This window comes from Apis cerana, linkage group LG14, assembly GCF_029169275.1.
Source record: "Apis cerana isolate GH-2021 linkage group LG14, AcerK_1.0, whole genome shotgun sequence".
NCBI classification, from domain to species: Eukaryota; Metazoa; Arthropoda; class Insecta; order Hymenoptera; family Apidae; genus Apis; species Apis cerana.
In genome coordinates, this window is record NC_083865.1 from 6,420,771 (window position 1) to 6,446,149 (window position 25,379).

A 25,379-nucleotide genomic window follows, 5' to 3' on the forward strand; every position below is an offset into this window, starting at 1 on the left:
CGAAGAATTAATAATAGAAGGCGAGCTATCGAGATGTGATAATCGTTAATTGTAAATAATTATCGAAGATTTTTCATCTAAAAATGTTGTAAGAAGAAAAAGGCTTCGAGGAAAAAGATGGAAGGGGAGAGCCGACACTCGTCGTTAAATTCTTCTATGTTAAACACGATAAACAAGATTGATGAAGAAACGATGAAGCGCGATACCAATACTAAGCTACGGTACACTGTTATTATTATTATTATATGGCGTGTAATCATTACGTGTGCGATGGAAAATAATAAAATAAGCGATGATGGAAAAACGGGGTGGCGAAAAGACCCTCGTCAAACCTGTCGTTAAATTCCAACAAACGCGTTCCATCGTTGATTTCTTCCATTTTAATTATCTTGTTCAAACATTTTGGCATCGATTCAAATTTAAATTCGAATCCACGGCGAAATCCAATCGATATCGTCTTAATCTCATTCGTTAAACGATCGACCGTTTGCCAAGCGTGAAATCAAACGATTTCGATTTAATTTACGTTCTTTCGAATTCTTCGAATAAATTTAAGATTTATGCGCGATTACTTATCGATACGTGATGATTTTAGATTTTGGATTAATTCGTGGTTTCAGTGAGAATTCTGTATATCGAAAAATTCGAATGTGGCCAGATTCCTATATTTTTTTCAACTATTAACATGATCAATAGACCGTTCTCGACTTTCACTTTCACCTCCTTCGAATTTTCTCGGTTTAACGGGGGATCGTTCTAAAAAACGTGATCGAAAATCTAAATCTAAAGTTCGCTTCAAGGAGTATGTGCCTGCCATACCCTTGTCTTTCATTCCTCATAACCGGCGTATCTTTGTACAAATATAATTCGATCCATACTCGTCGTAACTCATCCTCGATACGAATTCTCCTTAATACCATACTTTGATGGAATCGAAGCGAAAAAAATAACGGGTAACGAAGAATCAACCACGATGAGAAATAATCCATTAATCGTGTAATTGGCATATCTCTGGGGCAATATATCTCCAGGCCTAATCAGAGAGTTAACGAACAGGGAGAGGATGGAAGAAGAAGGAATCTTGTTGAAGGCGAGAAACGATTCTCTTTAGCTCTCTCCCTCCCTCATAAACGACGATAAAAACGGTTCGTTAGACGAAAACACGCGTAACGTAAGATGGACAATCGATGAATTTTTCCGAGTAATCGCGATAAATGGCTCGTTACGCGCTCACGTGGTAAACTCGTTATCCCGTTCCAGTATTCTAGAGAGAGAGAGGCTTATAATTACGATCAATCAACGAAAGAAGAAAATCATGTATGAGGCGCCAAAGATGAATAGTAATTTCATTATATAACCCGTTTTAACCCGATTTATCGCGCGATTATTCTGAAAATAATTTCTGAAATATTTTTCTTTTCCTTCCCTTCGTCGATTATTATGCAATTCTGGTTGGGGAAAAATGATAATTGCGAGATATCGGAAGGGAGAGGGGGAGAGGAAGATTCGTTAAGAGAGGAGGAGGATCGATCTGGAATGTTACGTAAACGCACGTGTGTGGTGCAACCCTTATTTTGGCGTTTGGATTTTTTATTTTAAGGTTAATTAGAAGCGGAAATCGCGAAGATACGATAGAAAAGTAAACTTGGGATTTTAATTAAAAGAAAGAAACGCGCGATCGAAATTATTGGAAAAGAATAATATCGATCACTTTTCCAAATGATTTTCTCTTCACTTTTCATTTTCGTTCGGAAGAATTTCACGTTTGTTCCTCGAGGCAAAGGTAACCAATTAAAAACGAGCATCGAGCGTAATTACTCTTTCCTCGCCTCCGATAATTATGTTTCTCTCTCGATGTAAAAAGCAGTACAATTCACGGAAACTTCGAAATTACCTCGTTTCCTTGAAAACCAGTCGACTGGTGTCTTATTCCCAACTACGATCTTTTAAAACTAATTTAAAAAAAAAAAAAAAAAAAGAAAAACAAGGAAATGATTTTACGTGCAAAAATGTATACATGAAAATAGATACCACGATCTTGCATATTATTACAATTCGTGTAAAAATAAAAGTGGTTTAAGTCGTAATAACAATCTTAACAAAAATTATACGATACGTATATCTAAATTACTCGAATTCCTCAATAAAACTTACCGATCCTCCATTCTATATGCGCAACAAGAATTACCATTTTTATCAAATTGAAAATATATTTCTAAGTTGTTCAAAACAAAACAAAAAAAAATACATAAACCTTTCCAAACATTTTCTCAATAAAGTTTTCGCGTTTGATCGTATAATGTCATCTCTGTTTCAATAATTGCAGCACATGGTCCGTTTACACGTCGTTTCTTTAATTGTCAGGTGTTGTCGGTAAAACACACAGGCTCCTCCACGCGATTTATAATACTCTTTACGACGATGGTTCAACATCTGTTTCTCAGCTGTTGAAATTAACCAACTCTCGAGCATGCACGTCGAAGAAGGAAAAATCGCAATTCTTTTCCTCCGAACGAAAATTTTCACTGCGTTTCGATGCGAATACGCGATATGACACGCGGCATCGACGAAATCGACCAGCATTTCCATGGAATAACGAAAAAGTTCGCGGATATACAAAGGTTAAGAACATGGCCGAATCCTCCGTTTCTGAGGATCGTGATACTATTTTTAAACGATATATCGAGTGTTCCACTTTCGGCCGCGTACATAAATTGCTTTCTCTTTTGTTCGAGGCGATATTTTTGGACCTTGTCAATGGAGGCGTTGTGTCCTTTAGACCATTCAACGAAATGTCGAATTTCGGGGTGAGGGATGATTAAAGATCAAGTTTTTTTCTTTTTCTTTTCTATAAATGGTTCCATTATTCGGATTCGATTTTCTTTTGTACGCGAGAATTATGAATTTTGGTGGATCAAGTAAACAATCTTTCTTTAATTCGTTAATATTTAATTTTTTAAAGATGCAATTATTCCAGTTTTCTTTCATCTCTAATTTTAATATTCCAATAATTCAATTTCCAATCTTTGAATCTCTATCGTTCTGATGCCATATTTTATAACTTTCTCCAGTTTCTTTTATTCTTCGATTATTATATTCCAAACTCGGATTAGACTAATCAGACATCTATCGTTTCACGACTCATTGACTCTTGTATGAACAACCATCAGATATAACCAGATATATCCATATTTTCCTAGATAATATTTTATTTTGAACGATCATTTTATTGTCAATTAAAAAACGATTCTTGATCTTTCGAAATTCACAATACGGCCAGAAAATACATTCGATTTTTCGAATAAAATAAATTAAATTATCCAAAAATAGTAACTTTATATTCTTTCTTAACTTTAATCGTTAAAATTTTGCCCATCCCTTCTGTTTGTCTCTGTTGGTGTAACGCAATTTGTCGGAGTAGAATTAGTCGTCCAGGGCCAGACACGCGAAGAAAAGAACAAACTTTCGGCAACTTCGAAACTTTCACCTCCTAGTGAAATGTGCCCTGGCCGTTTCCCCTACCGCGACTCGCCACTCCTTCCGCCCTCTTCTTCGTTTTTCTCAGCTGAACGGAAGGCCCGTTCCCAAAAATTTGTCAGTATCTCGGCCACGAAAAACACGGCACGTTCGGCCAAATGGGACCGCTTTCTTCTGGACACCCGTTAGACGAGTTCCACATTCTTTCTTTTTCTTTTTTTCCCCCTCTCTCTTTTCTTTCTTTCTTTCTTTCTTTGCGTTGGCAAGATAAATAAATCTCGATAAATGTATATTCAAATTCAATTTTGTTGGAATTTTTTTCTTTCCTTTTTTTCTTTTTTAGAGATAAGATAGCGTCCGAAAAGCGAATGTAGGTTATTATTTGACGAAGCAGAATTTTGAAATTGTTGGTTTGAAGGATTGGATATGTCAACGAGGAGGCCTTCCTTTAGAAATTAGAAACGTGAATTTCTTAGAAACGATTAAATAGGATATTTCAGAAGTGAAACTCATCGAGATCATCTTTTACGGTGTTTCTCAATTTTAACTTTGAAGTTTTTATGATATCGATAGCAAGTAATTTTTGAATGGAATGACAAGATTTGCTTTGATAAATTTGACGAACGATCAAATACTCTTTCTAATTAATATATTCGCAACAATGTAAAATATCCCTACTATTTTCTTTCGAATTTCCAAAAATCCAAATCTCTCGAAAATCATATATAAACAAAATACGCTTACGTCAGGAATATCCATCATACTTGTACAAATAAGATTTACCATCCTTGATTTACCATCTCGAGAGAGAAAGAAACGTTGGAAATCACGAAGCATCCCCGATTCCCGCGTTGATTACGAAATATGAAGAGCGTGTTGCGGTAAATCAGTCGGAACGGCTCGCCTCTTCTTTTCACCGTCTCCATCGGTGGTGCTCGTGATACAGGCAGTGAAAGGAAGCGGTAGGATCAACAGGTTGTCTCCCATTTCGCGTACACACTGTAGCAAGAGTTTGACCTTTAGTCGGGAAATGAAAGCGATTTTGTCCGCATCGAGATCTCCTTTGCCAAAAAACATGTTACAGTTCTTTTTTTTTCTTTGGATTATGACAGTGATAAATTGAAACGAACAGAGTTGTAACGTTTTTTTGAGAATCGCAATTCTAACATCGATGGAGGCAGCGTAACGATCGGAATTGCAGGATTTTCGATAAAAGAAATCCAGAATATTGGGATGGAAAAGAAACGTAAATATTCAAGCGAGAAAATTTATAAGTATCTGAAAGTATTTACCACTCCAAGAAAAGAAACGAAATCTTCAGTTTATTCGTTCATTCTGCTCGCAATGCTTATCGTAATCCAATTAGGCAGATGGCGCAACAAAAGTCGTGATTCATCATAGCCCCGAAACAAACGTCCTGCGCGCATCGTCTGTGAGGAAAAAGAAAAAGCAAAGTACAAAGAGGAAGAAGATATATTTACACTTTTGTCATGTGATGGAAAATAAACGGAAAGAGAAACGAAAACGGAAAAAAAAAGAGGGAAGAACACGGAGGAGGAAGAAGAACGAAGGAGGAGGAGGAGAAAGGAATCTTTACGTGAGCCACACGAATACCTGGACTCCTCGTGGTTTCCGCGTTCGCATACGGTATACGGGACCGGTTCACCGGTGATTCAGAGGTTTATGCCGGTTCCAGTAGAATTAACGTCGGCATCTTCCCTCCTCCGTTGCTTTTTTTCCCTTTCTCTCGACGATCGGCCAGGGAGCGACCAAGAGAAAGGTCGCAGATGCGAACGAAAACGAAATGGGAACTCTTCCAAGTCTCGTCGTCCATCGGTTAAGTAAAAGAGAGAGAGAGAGAGAGAGATTCGTTTCTTCGAAATATCGAAGAACTAGATTCGTTCTCGACGAATCTTTTGATGCTTGACGAACAAGCGAGTAAATTGAACGGCAATATTTGAAATATTTTCACGAAATAATATTATGGAAGACGAATAAGATCGATTAAATCGTATGACAGATTGTACAGACAGGATTTCTTATTTTCGAGTAAAAATCGGCAAGATTTTTTTGCCAAAAATCGAGAGAATTTTGACCACGTATTTCGAGGAATATAATGGTAATAATAAGAAAGAAAAAAGATACGTTGTTAGAGAGGACGTTGGAAGGAGGACAGGATAGAAGAAAGAAGGTGACAGTGGCGTGTGCGTAGCCATTAGAATCTTCAGGAACTCTCTCCGTTCCCCACCTTGGAGCCATCATGGAACTTGTCCCCTCTTACCCGACCAGTCCGCGGTATTTCGCCACTTTCGATTTTATACGGCCAGTACGCGCCGTTACCGTTAATTTCATGGATCGGTCACGATCGAGGCAAGCAGGCACCAGGAAGTGGGTCGATCCGGCGTGGAAAACGAGGACGACCCGCGCCGATTCTCCTCCGTGTTCCAGTTTTCCCTTTTTTCTAAACCGTCGAAATGGAAAGTCGTCTCCGATCTTTCTTTCTTTTTCGCGCCTCGCCAAAGAAGCGTCCTGCCAGCTGTTGTTGTAATCCACGATTTTTCATCGTGGAATTCTGTTTGATCGTGCACCGCCTGCCGGGTTCTTGCCAGTAGAAAGTTCCGGCCTGTGGTCAGACAGCCTCGATATTATACCTCGCAAGAAACCGAGTTTTGAGGAATTGCCTCTTGTTTCAGAAGGAATTCGATAGATTGTTTCTTTTTTTTTGATAGCGATTTTATACGATTAGGGAGGAAATCACACGGGTGATGGATACCGTGAAAAGAAATTAAGCGTGAAATTAGAGAACGGTATTAAATAAGAGTCAATATATATCGCGAAATTGAAAGAAGTGGATTAGGGTTTATTCTCACATATCTCGCTCTAAAGAATTCTTCTACAACGATCTCATTCGCTCATTTTTAATTTCTGGGAGATCTAAAAAATCTCAACAATCATTTTCCTCGACGATACTTAAAAAAAAAGTACAAAGCAGCTTGAGATTTCAATGCTCTCGAAAATCGCCTTTTTCAAAACTTCTCGAAAGCAATATTTAACGCAATAATTTTCTACTCTTCTAAAAAAAAAAGAAAAATATTAAAAACATTCATCTTTAACCGTGCACGAAAGACTTTTAATCCAAAAAAACAATCGATCACAATTCCAAATAACGAAAAACGAAAACCCACGTTTCGAAAGGGACGAGATCGAAAAGGGACGACCCAATCAATCAATGATCCAACAAGATATTCTCGATCAAAAAGAAAAAAAACAAAGATGAAACTTCAAAAAAAAAAAAAGAAAAAAAAAGAAAAAGATTCGCGAAGAAGGAAGTGAGAACGGAATCGTACAACACACGGTGCGCGTGTAACTCTCCAATATAGTAACGAGTAAGAGGGAGAGAGAGAATAGGCAAAGGGTGCGTGGTGGGAGGTGGGGGCGGGTAAAAGCGGATGTTTGGTGAACGCGAAGGAGACGACGGGTATGAACGGGTTGGAGGTGGGAACAGACAACGCGGACTTACCTACACACGACTCACTTCCATGTATAGCGTATTCGTAACACGCGAGAGAAACGTCTCCGTACGGGAGGGACGGGTTGCGGGAGAAAGGGAACGATGCAAGGAGACGGAGAGAGAAAGAGAGAGAGAAGGAGAAGGAGAGGAAGAGAGACACGGATAGCGCGGTGGAACGGTGGAACGTTGGCGAGTGGCAGTGTCTTTCCGGACGCCGCAGCTTCGAGTCACGCACGCACGGTTTCTCCCACTCTTTCCCTCTCTTTTTCTCTCTCTTTCTCTCTCTCTCTCTTTTTTATCCATTCCTGTCTACCTATCCGTCTATCCATCCACCTATCCATCTTCTCTCTCTTCTTCAACCACCTTACCCCCTCTTCTCATCCCCTTTTGATACTTTTATATATATTTTACACAAGAGTATTCGCGCTTATACTCTTTCTCTTTCTCTTCTCTTCTCGACTCGTCGGAATCTCTCTCTGTCTCTCTTTCAATATATATATGTATATATATACATATATATTTCCCTGGATGGTTCTACTCTGCCCTTCCTCGTGCTGTCTCTCCTAGTCGGAACTCCGGTTTCAGGACGACGTCGAGGCGCGTGATCGTCTCTCCCCCACCGTTAGGAAACGCGGCCAGGGAACCAATCGGAGCCGCGCTTCCGGCTACGGTGACGGCCCAATGGGCGAACACCGGCCACGGATAGACGCTGACGATCGCTGATTTTGACAGTCGACACACGACTACGATAGTAGTACACCGTAGTGCCGCTCGCTGCCTTCCATTCTTCTCCCGGCCGCTTGGATCGGAGAGGAACGCAACTTTCGACGAATCGGTTCGAATCGGTTCGAAAAAGCTCCGCGTTTTTTTCTTTTTTTTTTTTTAAAACCCGATCCGCCCGCCCGTCCGTCCGTCCGTCTGTGAAAAATTCATGTTTCTTTCGGGACTCGCACGCGCGCGAACGGAGGAGGAGGACAGGAGGATTTTTAATCTCGGTGTGGTTCGATAGGCTCGATCATCGATTTGCTCGCATTCACTGTTGCACTCGTGCATCCGATCAATCGCTGGTGGACGGTTCAAGTTTACCTTTTGTCAAGGGGGGGAGAGAGAGGAAGAAGGAAGAGGGTGGCACGAATCACGGAGACCCGGTCACGTGGCCGCCGATGATTGTTTACAGGGATTGACGGTGATCTCGATGAAGGCGATCCCGGAGAAGAGGGATTATTCTTCGTTTGTCGATCGATCGGGTTATATATTCCGGAACGAGTGATCGAGAACGAGCCGATCTTCGGATCGTAATATAAAAGGATCTTCGTGAAATCGAGCTGGAGAAGGATCAATCAGTCCGGCTCATCCTCTGTCCGATTCTCTCCCTCTCTTCCCGCATTCTCTCTGTGACAAGTGGCAAAAGACTGGGGCGGATAAAATTACGGGCGCAGATGCGGAGACAGGTCGAGACAGTGATCGAGGAGCCTCGGTAGCGCGCCTCCTTTCTTTATCTCCTTGTAGTCGGACCGACTGCAGTGTTGCTACGATCGAATCGAGCCCCATTTGTTATTATTAATTTTATTATTATTATTACACCCCGAAAATAAAAACTCGTAAGAATTGAAAGGTGTCCCCGGAGGAGGAAAAAATTTCGTCGAAATTTGGAGGAGCGAGTGAGTGAAAAGTAACGATCCCTGGAACTGGTGGAAGAGAGGAAGGGAAGAGGTGTACTTAAATGCTCGCGTGAAACCGGAAACCGGATGAGCTGCGCTATGGAGTACCAGCAATTGGCGCCACCGCCGGTACCGGGCGTGCTGCACCAAGCGCATCATCAACAGCATCAACAGCAGCCGGTGCAACCGCCCCATCCTCACATCGTGGTCGCGCCTGCGCACCAGCAACAACCCCAACAACCACCGCCACCACCGTTACCGCCCACCTCGCACGGCCATCAGGTGCACGCGCCACTTCCGCCCATCCACGAGGACAGCACCAGCTCGCGTTGGAGCCAATACCAGCATCTCTGGAGGCAGCACCACGTCTACGTCAATGGTACGAGTTTATCGCGCGTATTTCTTCCTTGTAATAGGTTTTTACCAAGTTTTTCCATTTCTCGCGGTTTTAAGGATCGTTTGCTGAATCCTTCTGCAATGCAAGTTGCAATTTCTCGACGCTCTGTAGATTTTTAATTATTCGATAGGTTGAATTGGTTTTAGGATTGGGATTTCGTGGGTTTTCGCATGGTTTCATTTCTCGATTCTACGATACCGTGGTATTAATAAAAATGGTGTTAACGACAAATGTTTATCCTCAATCGAGTGGAAAAAAAAAAAAGAAAAAAGAACACAATTATTGGACTTCCTATTTTGTAGCATATTTTCCACATCACGTTTTACGATGGAAATAACTTTATTTGCGTTGGTAATAGTTAGCTGATTAGGCGTAGGCTGGTTGTGACATGTCCGCCTGAAAAAGCGCATTGTTGTTACGTGTGCGATGGAAACAGTGGTGTTTCAAGTGGCGGTTTAAAGAAATGTAATAAAAAGGATAAAAGAAAAAAAAAAAAAAAAAGAAAAATAGGAAAAAAAAAGGAAGAGCAAAGTCACGTACGTAGGTTTCGACACGTGACAGACACAGAACTGGTTTTCGCCGTGTTTCTTTTTTGCCACTTGGCTTAAAATCGTTTTGGAGTAAAAATTATTGCATCGTATTTGTGTGCCCGCGTCATCTTCCCATTAAAACAACGTAACAATGAAGTATGAATATTAAAAAACCGCGTTTTTTTCCGTGTTCAATTCTCTCTTCTAACTTCTTAGAAAAAAAAAAATTAAAAAGAAAAAAAAATTGTTATAAATCACGAGGAAGAGAAGCATTTACGATATTCGAATAATGAAAATGGGATGAGGATATTTTTTTTTTTTAAATTTTTATTTTTTATCGAATATATTTATTATATTATTGGATCAACAATGTGCACGATAGAAAAAAAAAAGATAGAGAGGATTCTTTTTTTTTTCTTGGAAAATTTGGAAAAGTCAGATTGGAAAGCTGAAAAGTATGTGGAGCGAGTTTGTGATAAAAGGAGAGTGATAGAAGTGGAGTAGAAACGCCCACCTGTTGCTTACATCAGGTTGCCTACATTTTATCCGCAATTATCGCGACGTGATCAACAGGCTTAGATCATACTCGAGTAAAGACTTTCTCTCTTAATCTTTTTCCTCGACTTGATCCGATTTCGATTTACCAAATTAAACGAGCTCGATATTTTCTCCTCGATATGTCATCGACTTTGGAAAATTGTTAACCTCGGCTCGGAGCTGCTCAGATGCTAGACGTAAGATACTATTCGTGAAAGGATAATGATTTATAAAAATAGAGTTTAAGATGACATTTAGATATTCGCGTTTCGAAATTCGATTAATTGTAGAGACGAGAGAGAGAGAGAAAAACGATGCGACAAAATCTTTTGATCCGAGAAAATTGAATCGTAATTTTAAATTCTTGATACCTTCGATGGATCTCCAGCAACAAGATATCCCTTGTTTTGTTCTAACAAAATCCTCTGATAATTCTGTTCCAATCAAATTTCGTTATTTGAAATTCTATATCCTCCTAGATAATTAGATTAAACCGTCGAATAATCGAAATTTCATTCGAAACAACGAAAGAATCTCGATCCTGAGAAATCGTCATCGATATTAGAATTTATTACAGAAATAGCGTTTGTTTACCGTGAAATATTTTCATAATTAGAAATACCTATCGTTGCTTTTAAAGTATTAAAAGTTTCAGCGTCGAGTCTGGGTATATTAGAATAAATCAGAAGATTGTTATTGGAATAAATAATTTATTCATAGGCTCGAAGTGTAAACGTTATCCCCCCCATCGAATGTATTTGAATTTTCTATTTTCGTCCTGTTTCAGTTCTATTTAAGTTTACGTATCGTACACACTGTCGCGAAAGTTGGTAGTTATTAACCAACCGTCGATTCGAGTTAACGGGTTCGAAGATGGAGCGTGAATGAATCATACGTATGCGAACGTGTGAATCCACCTATGCACCTATCCTACTTGCGACGGAATCGACTCAAGGCTATTAACATTTGCATCCTCCCACGTTTTCCCACTTGTTTGCCGTCTCCGTTTCTGCACTCGTCTTTTTTCTGTCTCTCGTGCATCGAGACAGATGAGAATTAAATATGACTTGGAAAATGAAAAAACGTTCCCAAGTTCTTTTTTTTTTTTTTTTTTGAGTGAAAAATGTGCAATCGTTAGAATTGATATTTTATTTTGCAGATAGATTTTTTTTTATTGTAGAAGGAAATGTTTGATCTTTGTCCTTAATAAATTATCAAAACTGAGAATATTTGATAAATCTTCGTAAATTTTAGAAAACTTATGATCTTCAAGTATCCTCGAAAATTGTCGCGTTCGCGATTATTTTTCCTCCTTAAGAAGAAATAAACGAAGAGACGTTTTTTCCTATAAAAGTATATTCCGAAAGAAGAAAAAAATGTTTTTCGCGTGATTTAACAGAAGCAGAGAGATCTTGCGAATGTAGAATATCTCTGTTAAAAAAATTGGAATACAAAAAAAAGAAAAAGAAAAAGAACATTTTCTTAGAATTAGAAGAAATAATCGAAGAAACTTGCTTATTGAACTTGTGCCTGCCCACGATACTACGACATATTTCGAGGCCTATTAAACTCGGCCAAGCGAGATGCGCGCGTTAGCTTCTTGAAGCAGTTAACGCGTTAAAAATAACAGAGGTCTAAAAGTTCTTCCAGCCTTGTTGTTGCCAATTGCACGATTGCCATTTCACACCGACCATCGCCTTTCACGCGAGTTGGATTTTCCAACTCATTTCCCGGATTCTCGCGGGATCTTTTTTTTTTTTTTTTTATTTTTAAAAAAATCCGAAGGAAAGACAATCGTTTCGATTTTAATCATCATTGTGAAAAAGAACAAGGTTTCCAAGATAATAAATATTGTATAGACAAGATATCCGATCTGATGACTATCTCTATTTAATTTCATTTAATTATCGCTGTTGCGCTGAATTAATTTGAAATTAATTTTCCTGTTAATTGTTTCTACAATTAACGTGTTATTTATTTTTTTAATCAAATTGATTTAATCATCGCTATATGCATTCACGAAATTAAAAGAGAGAGAGAGAAAAGGGAACAGGAAGAAGAAATTCTCGATTCCCCTTCAACAAAGACTCGAAAACTTTGCAACTCGAGGAACGCTTGTTGATCGATTCGTCGTTTCGACGTCGTTTAACTACTCGTTTAGCGAATAGTTGCGCCCATGGCGTGTGTGCAACACGCTCTCCTCTAAACAACGAACGACCTCGTCAGCTCGTTGCAACCGCGCACTGTTGCTCTGTGCCGGGTGTGTGCGCGTCGAATTGTCGCCAGGCACAATGGATACCGATGCTTTGAGGGGCACAATGCCTAGGGATGGGCCGACCAACCCGTCCTGCGCTTTGACGTTCTCATTCGACAATTACGAATCCGGGGATCGTGTCATTCCCCGAAATACTTCTATTTTTTCTCTCCATCGTTATGCAATTTTTTTTCCAATCACGTTTAATCATTTTTCTTTTGCCCAAATGCGAGGCTTTCTTCTCCTGAAATTTGCGTAGAAATTGTTAATAATTGTGAAAAATTTATCTTCTATTTGCAGACGTTTTTCGAGATAATTGTAATTAAATATTGGAAAGAAAGTTTTTTGTAGTTGCAACTATCAACGAAGATGAGTAGGATGTTTTCTATTGAGAGTCTGCGAAGAGTTCTCCAGGACGAGTGAATGGGAAATATTTTTTTGGCGACTTTCCTTTAAATATATCATCTCGATAAATAATGTCGTTTCCATCGCCAATTGACATTGTGTTTAAGTACGCTACGGCTGTAACAGATTCAATTGCATCATATTGCATGTAACGTAACACTTAAAAGAAGCGCAGCATACTAAGTATCCATGGCGATGAATTTTTTAAGGAAGCGTTCATTATAACTTCGTTATTTAAAATTCCTTAACGCTTGTAACACTGTTGACATTGAACGATATATCTTTTTTTCCCAGAAACAAAATGATACATATTCGTGCATTTTCTTTTCTTTTCTTTTCTTTTTTCTTTTTATTCTTCTGTCTTGTTTTTCAATTCAAGGCATCGCAGAATTCGAAATATCGTGTTCTCGCAATAATAAATTAGAATTTCATATTTCGCTTCGATCTTTTCCTCGGAGTATACGACTTAGAATCGATAATACTTACTTTTTACTTGCAACGAAGTTGCAAAATTGCGTGCTCGGTACATTTTTTCTTTCTTTTTTTTTTTTTTTTCAAATGCATTCATTTTCCTTTCGCGACTTTTAACGTCGCGTTAAAACATCGAATCGAGCAATTTTTCCTTCACAACAGCGAGAACGACGAAGTATTAAAATAAAATATTTCCCTTCGTTTCTTCTACATACACCTTTCTTCTGTATCACACGTATCGAAACAATTAAAATTCTTTCGTCTAATTAATTTCTCTCTCTCTCTTTCTCTTTCTGTCTACAATATACGATATAATTTTTCGAGAAAATTCTCGTCTCATTTTTATACTTCGACCTTTCGACAACATTCGACCATAGAGCATCAGAATTGTTGAATAATTTCAGAATAGATACGAACCGAATATTCAATGACGGAAGAAATAAAAAATGACGTATGCCAGATATGATAAATACCGAACTTATAATTTAATACATTCTGAATTGCATGTATAGTTATAAGATTATCATTAAATTTCACATAGAACGAACAAATCGTGCGTACGAATCGTTTCGTTCTCGCGCGAGATTTTATTCAGCTGCTGGAATAAAAGAATTCGCCAAGAATTCGATAATTCCTTTGACGCAAAGGAATGGAAACTTGATCCATGAAGATCGATTGAATCATTGCGTCGTCAAATGTTACAAAAAAAGAAAAGACGAATCTTCATCGCTCATTTCTTCTTATTAAATTCTCTTTCTTAATGATTTAAAATTCAAAAGATATTATTCCATCTCTTTACGAAAGCGATATTTCAACGATTTCTCTCTGATCGAAAAAATAATCAAATAAAATAAAAATTCCTGATCGAGAATTGATATAATATAATAATAACGAGAATGGAATAAAAAAAATGCTAATCTTCTGTAAAAAAGAAAATCCACCTGGTCAAGAAGCAAATTAACCCATCCATCCTTAATAATAATAATAATGGAAAACGACGCGTGCCGGATTCGAAAGGTTGAGACGAGATTTGGGACACGTGCACGAAAACGATCAAGAGAAAGACACATGCGATTTCTTACGGCTTCGTTTAGGCTGGGGATTAAAGCGCGGCCTTCGAGAAGGTCAGGTGACGGCCAATGTGCCACGGTCTTCGGGGAAAAAGCTAACTCGTAGCGACACATGCTCGTTGCGATCCACGATTTCTTGCTCCAGAAAAGTTAGGTCATCCCTCTCGATCGATTCCCCTCCTCCGAGGGAAAGAAATAAAATTTTTCGAACGATTAATCAACAATTTTTGACTCCTCGATTGAATTATTTTTTTATTAGTAAGATTTCACTCGAGATCATCGAAATCGATATAAATTTTCAGTTACAAATGATCGTGTATATATGTATATGTATTTTTGTAATTGTTACAACGTTGGAGTAATTGAAAAGAGAAAAAGATGTATCGTTACTGAGCGAAGAAGAAGGAAGCGAGAATGTAATATTTATGTTCGAACGCATTTAAATTTCGAACGGGTCAAAGTTACAGGAATTAATAAGTTTTTGCGGTGACGCACATAATTTTTTCATATCTAATATAATAAGAATTGTGTTTATAACGAGGAAAAGGTGTGGAGGGGGGAGAGAAGGAATTTTTGATTGCGAAAAATTGATCGCGATAACGTATCGTATACAGTTCATCGTATTTTCATAGCGAAAAATTTTTATCCAGCTTGAATGGAAAAGTTTGAAGTGCGGCGTGTGCGATCCACGCGGCATGAAACGTGTTAAAGACCTTGTATTTAATTCGATTTCTATTAAGTCGATCTCTCTATAAACAATGTTGAACAGCCGTTTTAAAAATTCACTTACGTAGAATCGCTTTTATAATATAAGCATCTAAAAAATGAAATTAATTCTTGAATCTCGTTAGTCCTTGACGAAAAATTAAATAGATAACGAACGAAAATTTTAATATATAATGATTATGTAGTTTTTTTAATCGGATAAGAAATTCGTTTTAAATTTAAAATTTGCAAGAAATGATCCTTTCTCGATTAACAATAATTAATGGATCGAAAGTGTGGATAGACAATGTTATTTCTCTATTGAAATTAAAATGAAATTAAATTGCTCGGGATCGAGGAAAAAGATCGTTTTTTCACAATTTTTTCCCGAGCTTTTTCTTTTTTTTTTTTAATAAAAAATTAACATACATATTGTATGTTATTTATGTGAATTATACATATCGAAATATCGTCGAAATCGATTATGTGTGCGACATAAACAAACGAAAGATGTAAAAATTGTTAAATTTTGAAGTATAATCGAATACTTTCTGTCTATATGAATATAAATTGATGAAACGAACTCAATAGTATAATTACAATAGTGTTGTCCACTTTCGATCGTTATTCTTAGAAAGAAACAAACTTAGATCCTTTGTCTAATTGACGATCATCTCTTCTCTTTTGAACTCGATTGAATTGCTTTCACCCTGAACTGCAAACTCTAAATCGAATTCTACTGCACATTTCGATACGATGCTTTTAAACGATGTTGAACGTAAACCTTTTTGCGCGTAAAAATTGTACTTGAAATCGACTTTATTTCCCTAAAAAAAAAAAAAAAAAAAAATACAACGTTTGAGAAATCAGTCAAGAATAACGATGTACATATTATATTTACATGACGAGGCTACGGAAGAACCGAATAAAATTCGTTATATTCTCGAAATTTAGCAATTTTCTAAAAGTAAGTAATGCTATTCGATCTATTATTGATCTTCGATAAAGAATCTATTACTAGGAAGTGATAATGATGATTTTTCTTGATGAAATAAGAAAAAATATCCAATATGATTGAATAAGAATTGTATCTAGCTAGATGATAGGCTAGATCACGTTCCCGAGGTCTTAGATCACAGTTGGAGAAAAAAATATATAAATTGTTTGTATCTTAGGAAATCTGTTCTTGTTTCAACAAATTAACAAAAGTTTCGTTTACAACGTTTCACTTTGTATATATATGTACATTTTTATTAAATTTTCACGTTTCGATGATTTTCATATAAACATATAATCGTGATGCAAACGAATTTTGAATCACTTTTTATCACCTTTTAATTAAAAAAAAATTTAATATCTGATGGATTAGATATTTAAATCTATTTAAATCATAAACGAATTGCGAATGTTCCATCTATAAATGAAACGAATAAATTGGAAAATAAAATGCAAAACTGACCTAAATAATTTTTGTTGAAAAATATTATTTTTCCATAACAAATAAGAATTCCCCATATCTACGATTCATAAATATATATATATATATAATCACGTTTCTCTGGAAAATATCCGATCAAAAAACTGAATCCCCACGAGAGAATGCAATAAATATTATATATCGATATAACATACAACTTCTCGATAAAAATTCAACCGTTGCAATTAATAATATCATTATTAACATGATCAGAAACGATAAAAACAAATTAACGAATAAAATTGTACGTTCGTATTTCCGATGTGTATACATATGTATATATCGAATGGACTAGCAGCATAAACTAGTAATTATTGCATACGCACGGGAAGGAGGGGGATAGCGGGACAAACATAGAGCTGTTTATTCCCAGTTTCATAGAAACGTCCGTCACGTACACTATGATTCAGAAGTGAGTTCGGACGAGCGATTCGATATATCGATAATACTATTATATTTGTAATTCTAATCAATATTTTCTCGCGCATTTAAATTTACCCGCTGTTCTACACACATTTTCAATTAAAACTCGGAGAGGATCAAGCTTTCCCCTTTTACTTTTGCCGTTAATTCGAAATTAATAATTAATGAACGTCGATCTTGATCCCAGTTGAGATCTCGTATCCGGAATAAAATTCCAAGCAATTCTTATTCGTTCGATGAACACGATTAATCGACACACCAAAACACATCTCTTCTTCCTCTCTTTTTCCTTCCTTCGTAATTAAAAATTTAAAACACAGGGGAAAATGATAAAAATTCTTCTCGAAAAGACTCGCTCGACTTCGGCTTCCGAGGCTTCCGTCTGAGGCAACCATCTATCAAAAGATCTTAAGATCAAATATATTTGGATCGAAATTAATAATAATAGTGTAAGTTTTGATCGATACTGTACATTCGGTGTCGCAAAGAAGAGGCACCGATTGATGTTTGGGAAGGGAGCAAGAGAGAGAGAGAGAGGGAAAGATGGAAGAGTTTACATAGTACACATACATAAACAGCGTACAGCACGCGTGCATCCACGTGCTCGGCCGACGAGGGAAGCCGATCCGCGAAATTGGATTTTGCTCGAGCGCATCGATCGAAGATGATTACTCAGGAGATTTTGCGTTTTTTTTCTTTTTTTTTTTCTTTCTCTCCCTCTTGCTTGTTCACGGACGCTGTTCTAGCGCTTCGCGTGGATCCCACGATAAATCGTTCCTTTTGAGTCAATTATTAAGTGATTAAAAAAAATGCAATAAAGTTGATCAGAAGATAATTTTGATCGTCGAAATGTAAATTTAATGTAAATATCTCAATGTTGAATCGACATTTTGAAGATTTGAAAAAAAAAAAAAAAAAGAAGAGCACACTTGGGAAGGATTTTACTTGGAAGAAATGACCGATTTTTTTGAAAGATATAAATTTTATAAGTTATTCGTTGTTGTAACGAGTGTGTTACTAAAATAATTCATATAATTTGATAATATAACGATAGAATAAAACGATTGATGCATTGAATCCGATCTATTTGATTTATTCCTAATTCAATAAAATTTCACTAGGATTCTAGGAAAATTGTGGCTAAAGCAAATTCGTGAAATGATCTCTGTATATAATTTTTTTTTCAATATTAATTTTTTTAATATTGAAAATGATGAAATAATTATTATTCAATTTCAAATAGAATCTAAATCTGAATCTGTCTAGAATCTGATCAATCGATTTGACAAGTAACAAGTATAAATAATAACTCGTTAGATAAAATTATATGACAGAAATTATCATAAAATTATCGTTAATTAATAACGATAGAAAAAAAAGAGAGAGAGAGAGAGAGAGAGAAACAGCGATACTTACGACGATCGCGTAGATAAATAGCGGAAGATAACGTTACATAGGAAGAATAGATAAATGAAAATTAAGCAGTCACGTTAATTAATTGATAAAAAAAATTTATTTATAATTGTAAATCATCGTGCACACTTCAATGTCATTATTTACAGAAAACTTTAGATATTTCCATGGATAATAATTTATTTCACTACACACACACACACAGAGACACACGCATACACGTACACTTTTCCTCTCTACAAATTATTCACATCCCGATCTTTTTCTGTTTCTTTTTTCAGGTAAGCTGAACACATAATGAAATAACCCAGTCTTACTTACATGTAGAATCCTTCTGGTGTGCGCGTATGTAAGTAGAACCTTTGCATACTTTTCGGTTCCAGGTTTTCCACGATTCTTTCTTTCTTTTATTCCCTTCCGAAAAATTCGAATCTACTATGATATTCTGATATATGATCCGCGAATAAAAATCTTACTATAAATTTTCTAACGATCTCCAATTTCTGTAAATACATACATCTAACACCTATTGTTCAAAAAAAACTTCTCAAACAGAAGTTCTTTAATGCCAAGAGTCTCCATACTTTTACAGTAGAATTTTCACGCCATATCAGAAAAAATTAATGGAATTAAATTTAGAAAAAGAAAAAAGAAAAAAAATTCAAAATCGCCAATAAATATTTAAATAAAAAACGATCCCTTCAAATTTCGATCCTCCGTTATCGAGATTTAAAATGATTAAAGAGATTCTTCCGATCTCTCGACAAATTCACGAAGGAAATGATGGAAAAGGAATTTCGACGTGTTAGAGGACCGGTGCGTTGATAAAAAAAAAAGTACCGCGACATAAATAGACGGCCGGTGTTATCAAACGACCCGACACGTATGATAACGTCGCTCTCCTCGTGGACCTCGACGATGAACTTTTCATTTATTCCACCAGCTGTGTCGGGAATACTTTTAATTAATTATATCCTACCGGAAGAAAACACGATCGACCTCATCTTCTTCGATCTCAAACATTGAATTAGCTTTTTTTTAATTCCCAATAATTTAATTCTTTTAGAGTTAATAGCAACACGATCGATGATTTGTATCTATTCCTTTGCTTCTTCTCTTTCTTTTTTTTTTTCGCATTGTATTTGTAGATACCCGTCTATTCAAATTTGTTAAATTTAAATAATTAGTTCAACTAAGTAACTTGATGTTTCAAACGATTTCTTTTCAAGAAAGAATAGGTGTGTCTGATTAATCGTCAAAGTGTTAAATTTGTGAATATTTTATATGAAACGAACTGAATTATTTTAAATAATGATCTTGTCGATAAATCCCATTAAAATACAAATATACAAAATTTCACGAATTTGCGAATATTTCAATATTTATTTCGATTTTTTTTTTAAATAGCGATCGATCTTTTTTTTATTCGAAAAAATGCTAATTTTATGCTTCGCTAATTTTATAAATTAATTTTTTCGATATCGTCGAAGGAATCCATTAATCATTGGAAAGGAATATTTATTCGTAACGGAATCCAAAATATAATTATTCTTTCGAATTAATGGTGGACTTGTATCATGACCTTAGAGAAGAATAAATCGAATTAATTTCAAGGTCTACACGATTGTACAATCAAGTAATCCCTTTAATGAGCATTCATTTTCATCGAATTAAAGATAATTCGATAAAAAATATTTAAACATCTTGTCGTAACAATCAAATTCATTTCTATTCTAGTCTCATTTTAAAATTCGAAACGAATTTTTATTCTTTTATATTATTATTATTATTTGGATTTAATTCGATCGAATATTTAAAAGTATTTGAAGAGAGAGAGAGAGAGAGAGAACAGTACAAATGTTATTGTCACAACGTTTAAGTTTATCAAGACGAAATGGAAGGTGTGTGGAAGGTAATTGACTCATTTCAATAACTATTACTCGATAAACATAACTTGGTATCGAAACACTATTGCCCATGAATGGCAATACATGTCTTTTCACTATGTTTCGTCGTGTAACCAATATTGGTTATTCTATAACTAGATATATATTATTATAATTATATTTAGATGTTATTACACAACTTCTTTTAAAAGAATGCAATCTTTATTTTGGCACTATTTTTATTCCTTAAAAGCATTCCCTGTTTGCCTTTGCTATAGATAATGTTTCCTGAAATAAATTGATTAAAAAAAAAAAAAAAAAAAAAAAGAAAATGCATTTTTCCACCAAATGCTTAATCGACACCAGAGTGAACAATTTTCTTAGATTCGCGTAAATGAATATTATTGAATTTTTTTTTTTTTATTATTTTATCGTTATCTCGAATATTGAATTAAGAAAAATTTAAGATAGAAAAAGCACGAGATCTGAAGCAAATATAAAATATTCTTTGTAAATCGCATGACGGATACGAGATCAAAATTTTTCTTGAATCTGTCTAATTTCACGCAAATATCAAACGAAAGGGTTAAAATATTGAATTCCAAATTTTTCTTCTCTCTCTCTCTCTCTCTCTCTCTCTCTCTCTCTCTCTCTCTCTCTCTCTTTTCTCTCTCTTTTTTTTTCATAAATTTTACAGACAAGATATTTAAAATCTTAGCGTCATACGAAATCGTTTAACTCATGCGGAACTGATTTGCCCATTTTCTTTTTACATTTCTTATTCGAGCCAAGTGACGAATAATGGGAGAATAAGTTACTTTCATTCGAAACGCCATTTCTCGTTTGTCGCAAATTAGTTTCGGTAATATCTTTTAAAATACTATCGACATTTCCCGGTCTTTCTTCGGGTTCCTTTTCTAATGTAAAATCACCAGCGTTGCATTTCACGAATTCAACTGTCGAATTGTTTGCACAAGCTTCTAAATTTGTGCTTTCAGCAATTTTTGCCACGCTTTTTTTTTCTCTTCTCTCTCTCTTTCTCTCTCCCCCTCCCCCCTTCCCTCGATTCGTACTCGATTTATACTCGAGGAAAATCTTGATGAGCTTCATTGTTTTTTTTTATCGTATCATAAAATTTATATTTACGTATTTACAGAATAAATCTTCATTTCTTCGATGCGTAATAATTAATAAGAGCAAAAAATTCGAAGAGATATTTGCTCTCTCTCTCTCTCTCTCTCTCTCTCTCTCTCTCTCTCTATTATAATTACAATTCAATTTTCATCGTAACTTTTACGACGATTTAATCTTTCATTCGATTTACCTTTAGAATCAACTCTTTCTTACGCGTTCGCGATATTTTATTCAACAAACAAGTGATTTCTTATTCAAACACAAAGTGTATATACTGGTTTCTGCATTTGCATCAAACCTCTTTTTTTTTCTTTCTTTTTTTTATATAAGATACAAAGTTTCAGATCATCAATATTTATCTAGTATAAAATTTTTTTATATTATATCTCGTATTAAAAATATTGCAATAAAAGATTACAAGTGACAAATTCTTCTCTATAATTCGTCACATTGTTAATCGCGATCATTTTCCTATAATCGATAAATATTCCTAGAACGAATGAACGGAACGAAACTTATTAACGATACAGTAATTATTAAGAAGACTTGTCAACAAATATTCTTTTAATTTCAATATTCGAATTAGAAGTGATCGAAATTTTTCATTTTAAAAGATTTATCATTAAAATTGTTCGACCGAAGAGGGCACCGAATGAATACGAAGAAAGTTTATCTCTCAAAAAACTCTTTTAAAATTTCAATTAAGAAGAATTTTCGAGGAACTTTCATGCGCAATAAATAGAAATATTCGGTCGAACGAAATTTTACATTTAAAAAATCTGTATTTATTCGTTCTCCAAACGAATGATCCCCAGAAATGAATGAACGGGGGAAGGAATCGTGAACGAGACCAGCTTTCGATAGCGGTTTTCCCGGGGATACCGTAACGCGAGTTACGTGTAAAAGTAAATTCCGAGTGCAATGTCCTCGGACAATTTCACTTTCCACGACGGGATGACGATGACGACGACGAAAGGAAAGAAACTGTGCTTCTCATGCGCTCTCGAGAAAGAAACGAACCGCAAGTCGGTTGATCGTAAAAAGAGAAAAAAGAAAAAGAAAAAGAAAAGAAAAAAAGAAAAGAAAAAAAAAAGAAAAAAAGAGGAAAATCTGTGAGTGCGACCAATGCGTACCGCACTCGCAATAAACGCTATTATTTTGCATTTTTAAAAAACATGTGTGAGCCGTGTGATTCAACATACGTTGCATACGATGAAATATCATGGCCGTACGATAGTGTGCAGAGAATAATACGAGTGTAAAGAAATTTTTATTCTCGGGAAGAAAGTTCGAGAAGAAAGAGAACTACGAAACGATTCTTCTTCTTCTTCTTCTTCTTCTTCTTCTTCGTCGTCGTTTTTCGTTTTCTTTTTCTTCTTCTTTTTAATTAATGATTAAAATCTCTCTCTCTCTCTCTCTCTCTCTCTCTCTCTTTCGTGATGCGTTTTAAAGATTTTTTTTTGTATTTGTTGCTGTTTGTTGTTGTTTGTGATTTATTTTTATTATTGGCCTATTTCTTTTGGAAAATTTTTTCATTCCGAATTTCCCTACTTCTCTTTGGCTCAACTTCAAAAAACTTTCTCCCGGTAATTACTCATCTCCATCAGAATAATTTTCAGAGCTGTCTATTAAAGAATTCTTCTTTACCATTACAATGTAATTCTCTTCTATTTATTTTCGAACAATAGACATTGGTGTTTCACTTCTTCTTCTCACTCAACTTCTATCTTGAGTTCAAAGAAATTGAATTGTATTTATAATCTTATGATGTAAATAATATATATATATATATATCTTTTTTTTTGTACGTGCTATTTTATCGATCGATCGTCATCGATGATTCATCGATCTAAAAACTATGCAGATTTGAAACGAAACCGCACAAGCTTCAATTGCGAGTTTTCATACGCAGGAAAATATTACGAAGGTTATTATTAAGGGAAAAAAGATACCTCATTAACGTGGCATCGATGCAAAAAAAAAAAAAAAAAATATATATATTCGTTTCGAGAAATATCTAATTACACGTTTGACCGCGATATTACGTGGCATTTCCATCCATTTTGTATTATGTTTGTATACAAGAAGCGAGTCGCGTAACGCGAGATCGCTTTAAATAAATTTATAAATTATTCGTTATGTAAAAAAGAATTTTTATTTATTACAAAAATTAGACACACGAGAGAAAGAGACTTGATCTTAAATTTTATGTCTTTTATACAGGATCAGTCCTTTACAATATTGGAATTAAAAGTATCCTTTAAATTAAGTAGATATTTTTGTTGAAAATATCTATTGTTTTATTAAAGATCGTTCTATTCGTTAAAAAGAACTAATAACACGTTTTTTTCTGCATCGTGCAACATTGATTTTTGATCTTATAGAACGTTGAAGGTCATTCTATGAAAATGAAAATTTGTCTTGATACCTGTTTTCATAAGAAAAAAAAAAGTTCTCTTCCTTAAAAAAAATTTTTTTTTGTTTTAATACTTACAAAAAACTACCGATAAAATCTTGCATCTGTACAATTTATAATGGCGATCGTGACAATAAGTAGATAGTTCTCGTCGCGATGCCACGTATTCACGTTTCATGATCTAAATCCTGGCATTATCATGATTGCTACCGACAGAATGTTCGATAATTAGCCATTCCTTGGGATAATTGCTTGTATCCGCCGCTTGTATCTTTGCTTGTGGACAATTAGCCTAGATCGACTAGTTTTATTTTATTCCATGATGGTTTGAAGAGATTGAGATTTCGAAACGAATCAATTTTTTATATATTTAATGAATAAAATTTTCATATCGTTTCGAGACATCATAACCCGACGTTAACTTTAATCCATCGTTTTCTACAACTCAAACACTCTCAATCATTCTCAAACGTCAAGTTTTTAACTATTTCAAACTCAAGATTAATCGATATCATCACGTTTCTAATCATTCTGAAATATAAAGTCAATCAAATCAATTTGCACAATTAATCGAACTTGAAGCTTACGATCCATTATTTTCAGGCTCATCAAACTCAAAATCGATCGATCCCCCATTCGAAAAGTCTAATAAAATATAAAACCACGGTAAAATAAATTTTGAACAAATTCTTGGTTAAAAATCAATCGATTTCTTAAGTTTTCATCGCTTCGATCGTGATCTTCGATTCCAAGAGGCCTTAGCTCCTGCACAATTTTTTCCCTCTCCTCGCCGTTGTCATAATCACTTACGTATACAAGCCGCCTTAACCGTGTCCGCCACGGTAAAACCGGTTACTGTTTCTTACGTTACAGGAAGTTTTACTTGGCGCAATTTTTCCAATGCTCCGTTTCTTCTCTTTTTCCTCTCTTCCTTTCCCCTTTTTTCCTTTCCACGATATTTTTTTCCTCCCTCTTTTTCCTTTTTTCCCCCTTTTCCTTTAATTTCTTTTTTCTTTTCTCTTTAATTTCGCTTTGTTCCCTCATTTGTTCCGCCAGCCAGCATCCGTTTCGTTTTCTGGAAAGTGAATCGGCCGAATCGAAACGCAAAAATCGGCGTCGATCGAAACTTTCTCGCGACACTCGCGCTTACGTAAAGCTCCCTCATAATTTGCAACTTGACACGGATTGCTATTTCCAATTGGCGATGGAAACAGTAATCGATCGGGCAGAAATTATCCTCTGGATGAATTTTCAATATCTTGGATAATATCGTTTGAAGGATGATCGATCGAATGATTAATCTTCTTTTTTCAGAATAATAATTATTAATCTTCTTACATTTGGATGGATATATAGTTGTAGCTTATATAATTGCTTAAGATTTGGTTTCTTTTTAGTTACTCGATTGGATATTGTTTCCAGAATACATGTGTTTTATTATCGTTAATTTTATCATCGGTAATTAGAGAAATCAGAAATTTACAGCTGTGACATTTGCGATCATTCGAGGTAGCCGTGGTCTCTCATCTCGATCGTGAATAAAAATCCAGGTAGTGTCCGAGTCTCTTAATCAAAAACTAGTTTCCTGACTGAAAGTCGATTCATAAATCAG

General features: G+C 35.6%; 1 protein-coding gene across 24 annotated transcripts in view; it reads left to right on the plus strand.

Annotated features, from left to right (window-relative positions):
• Window positions 1–25,379, plus strand: part of LOC107995479 (thyrotroph embryonic factor) — a 92,006-nt gene that overhangs the window by 37,266 nt on the left and 29,361 nt on the right. The window contains exon 1 of one of the 24 annotated variants that reach the window (XM_062084336.1): window positions 7,093–9,028. The exons of 20 other annotated variants lie outside the window; for them this stretch is intronic. In XM_062084336.1, coding sequence (XP_061940320.1) covers window positions 8,737–9,028 — 292 coding nt within the window. In that variant the 5' untranslated portion in view covers window positions 7,093–8,736. Of the gene's footprint in view, window positions 1–7,092; window positions 9,029–25,379 lie in introns of those variants that run through there. 3 more of the 24 variants (XM_062084335.1, XM_017053024.3, XM_017053022.3) reach the window with 3 other exon arrangements.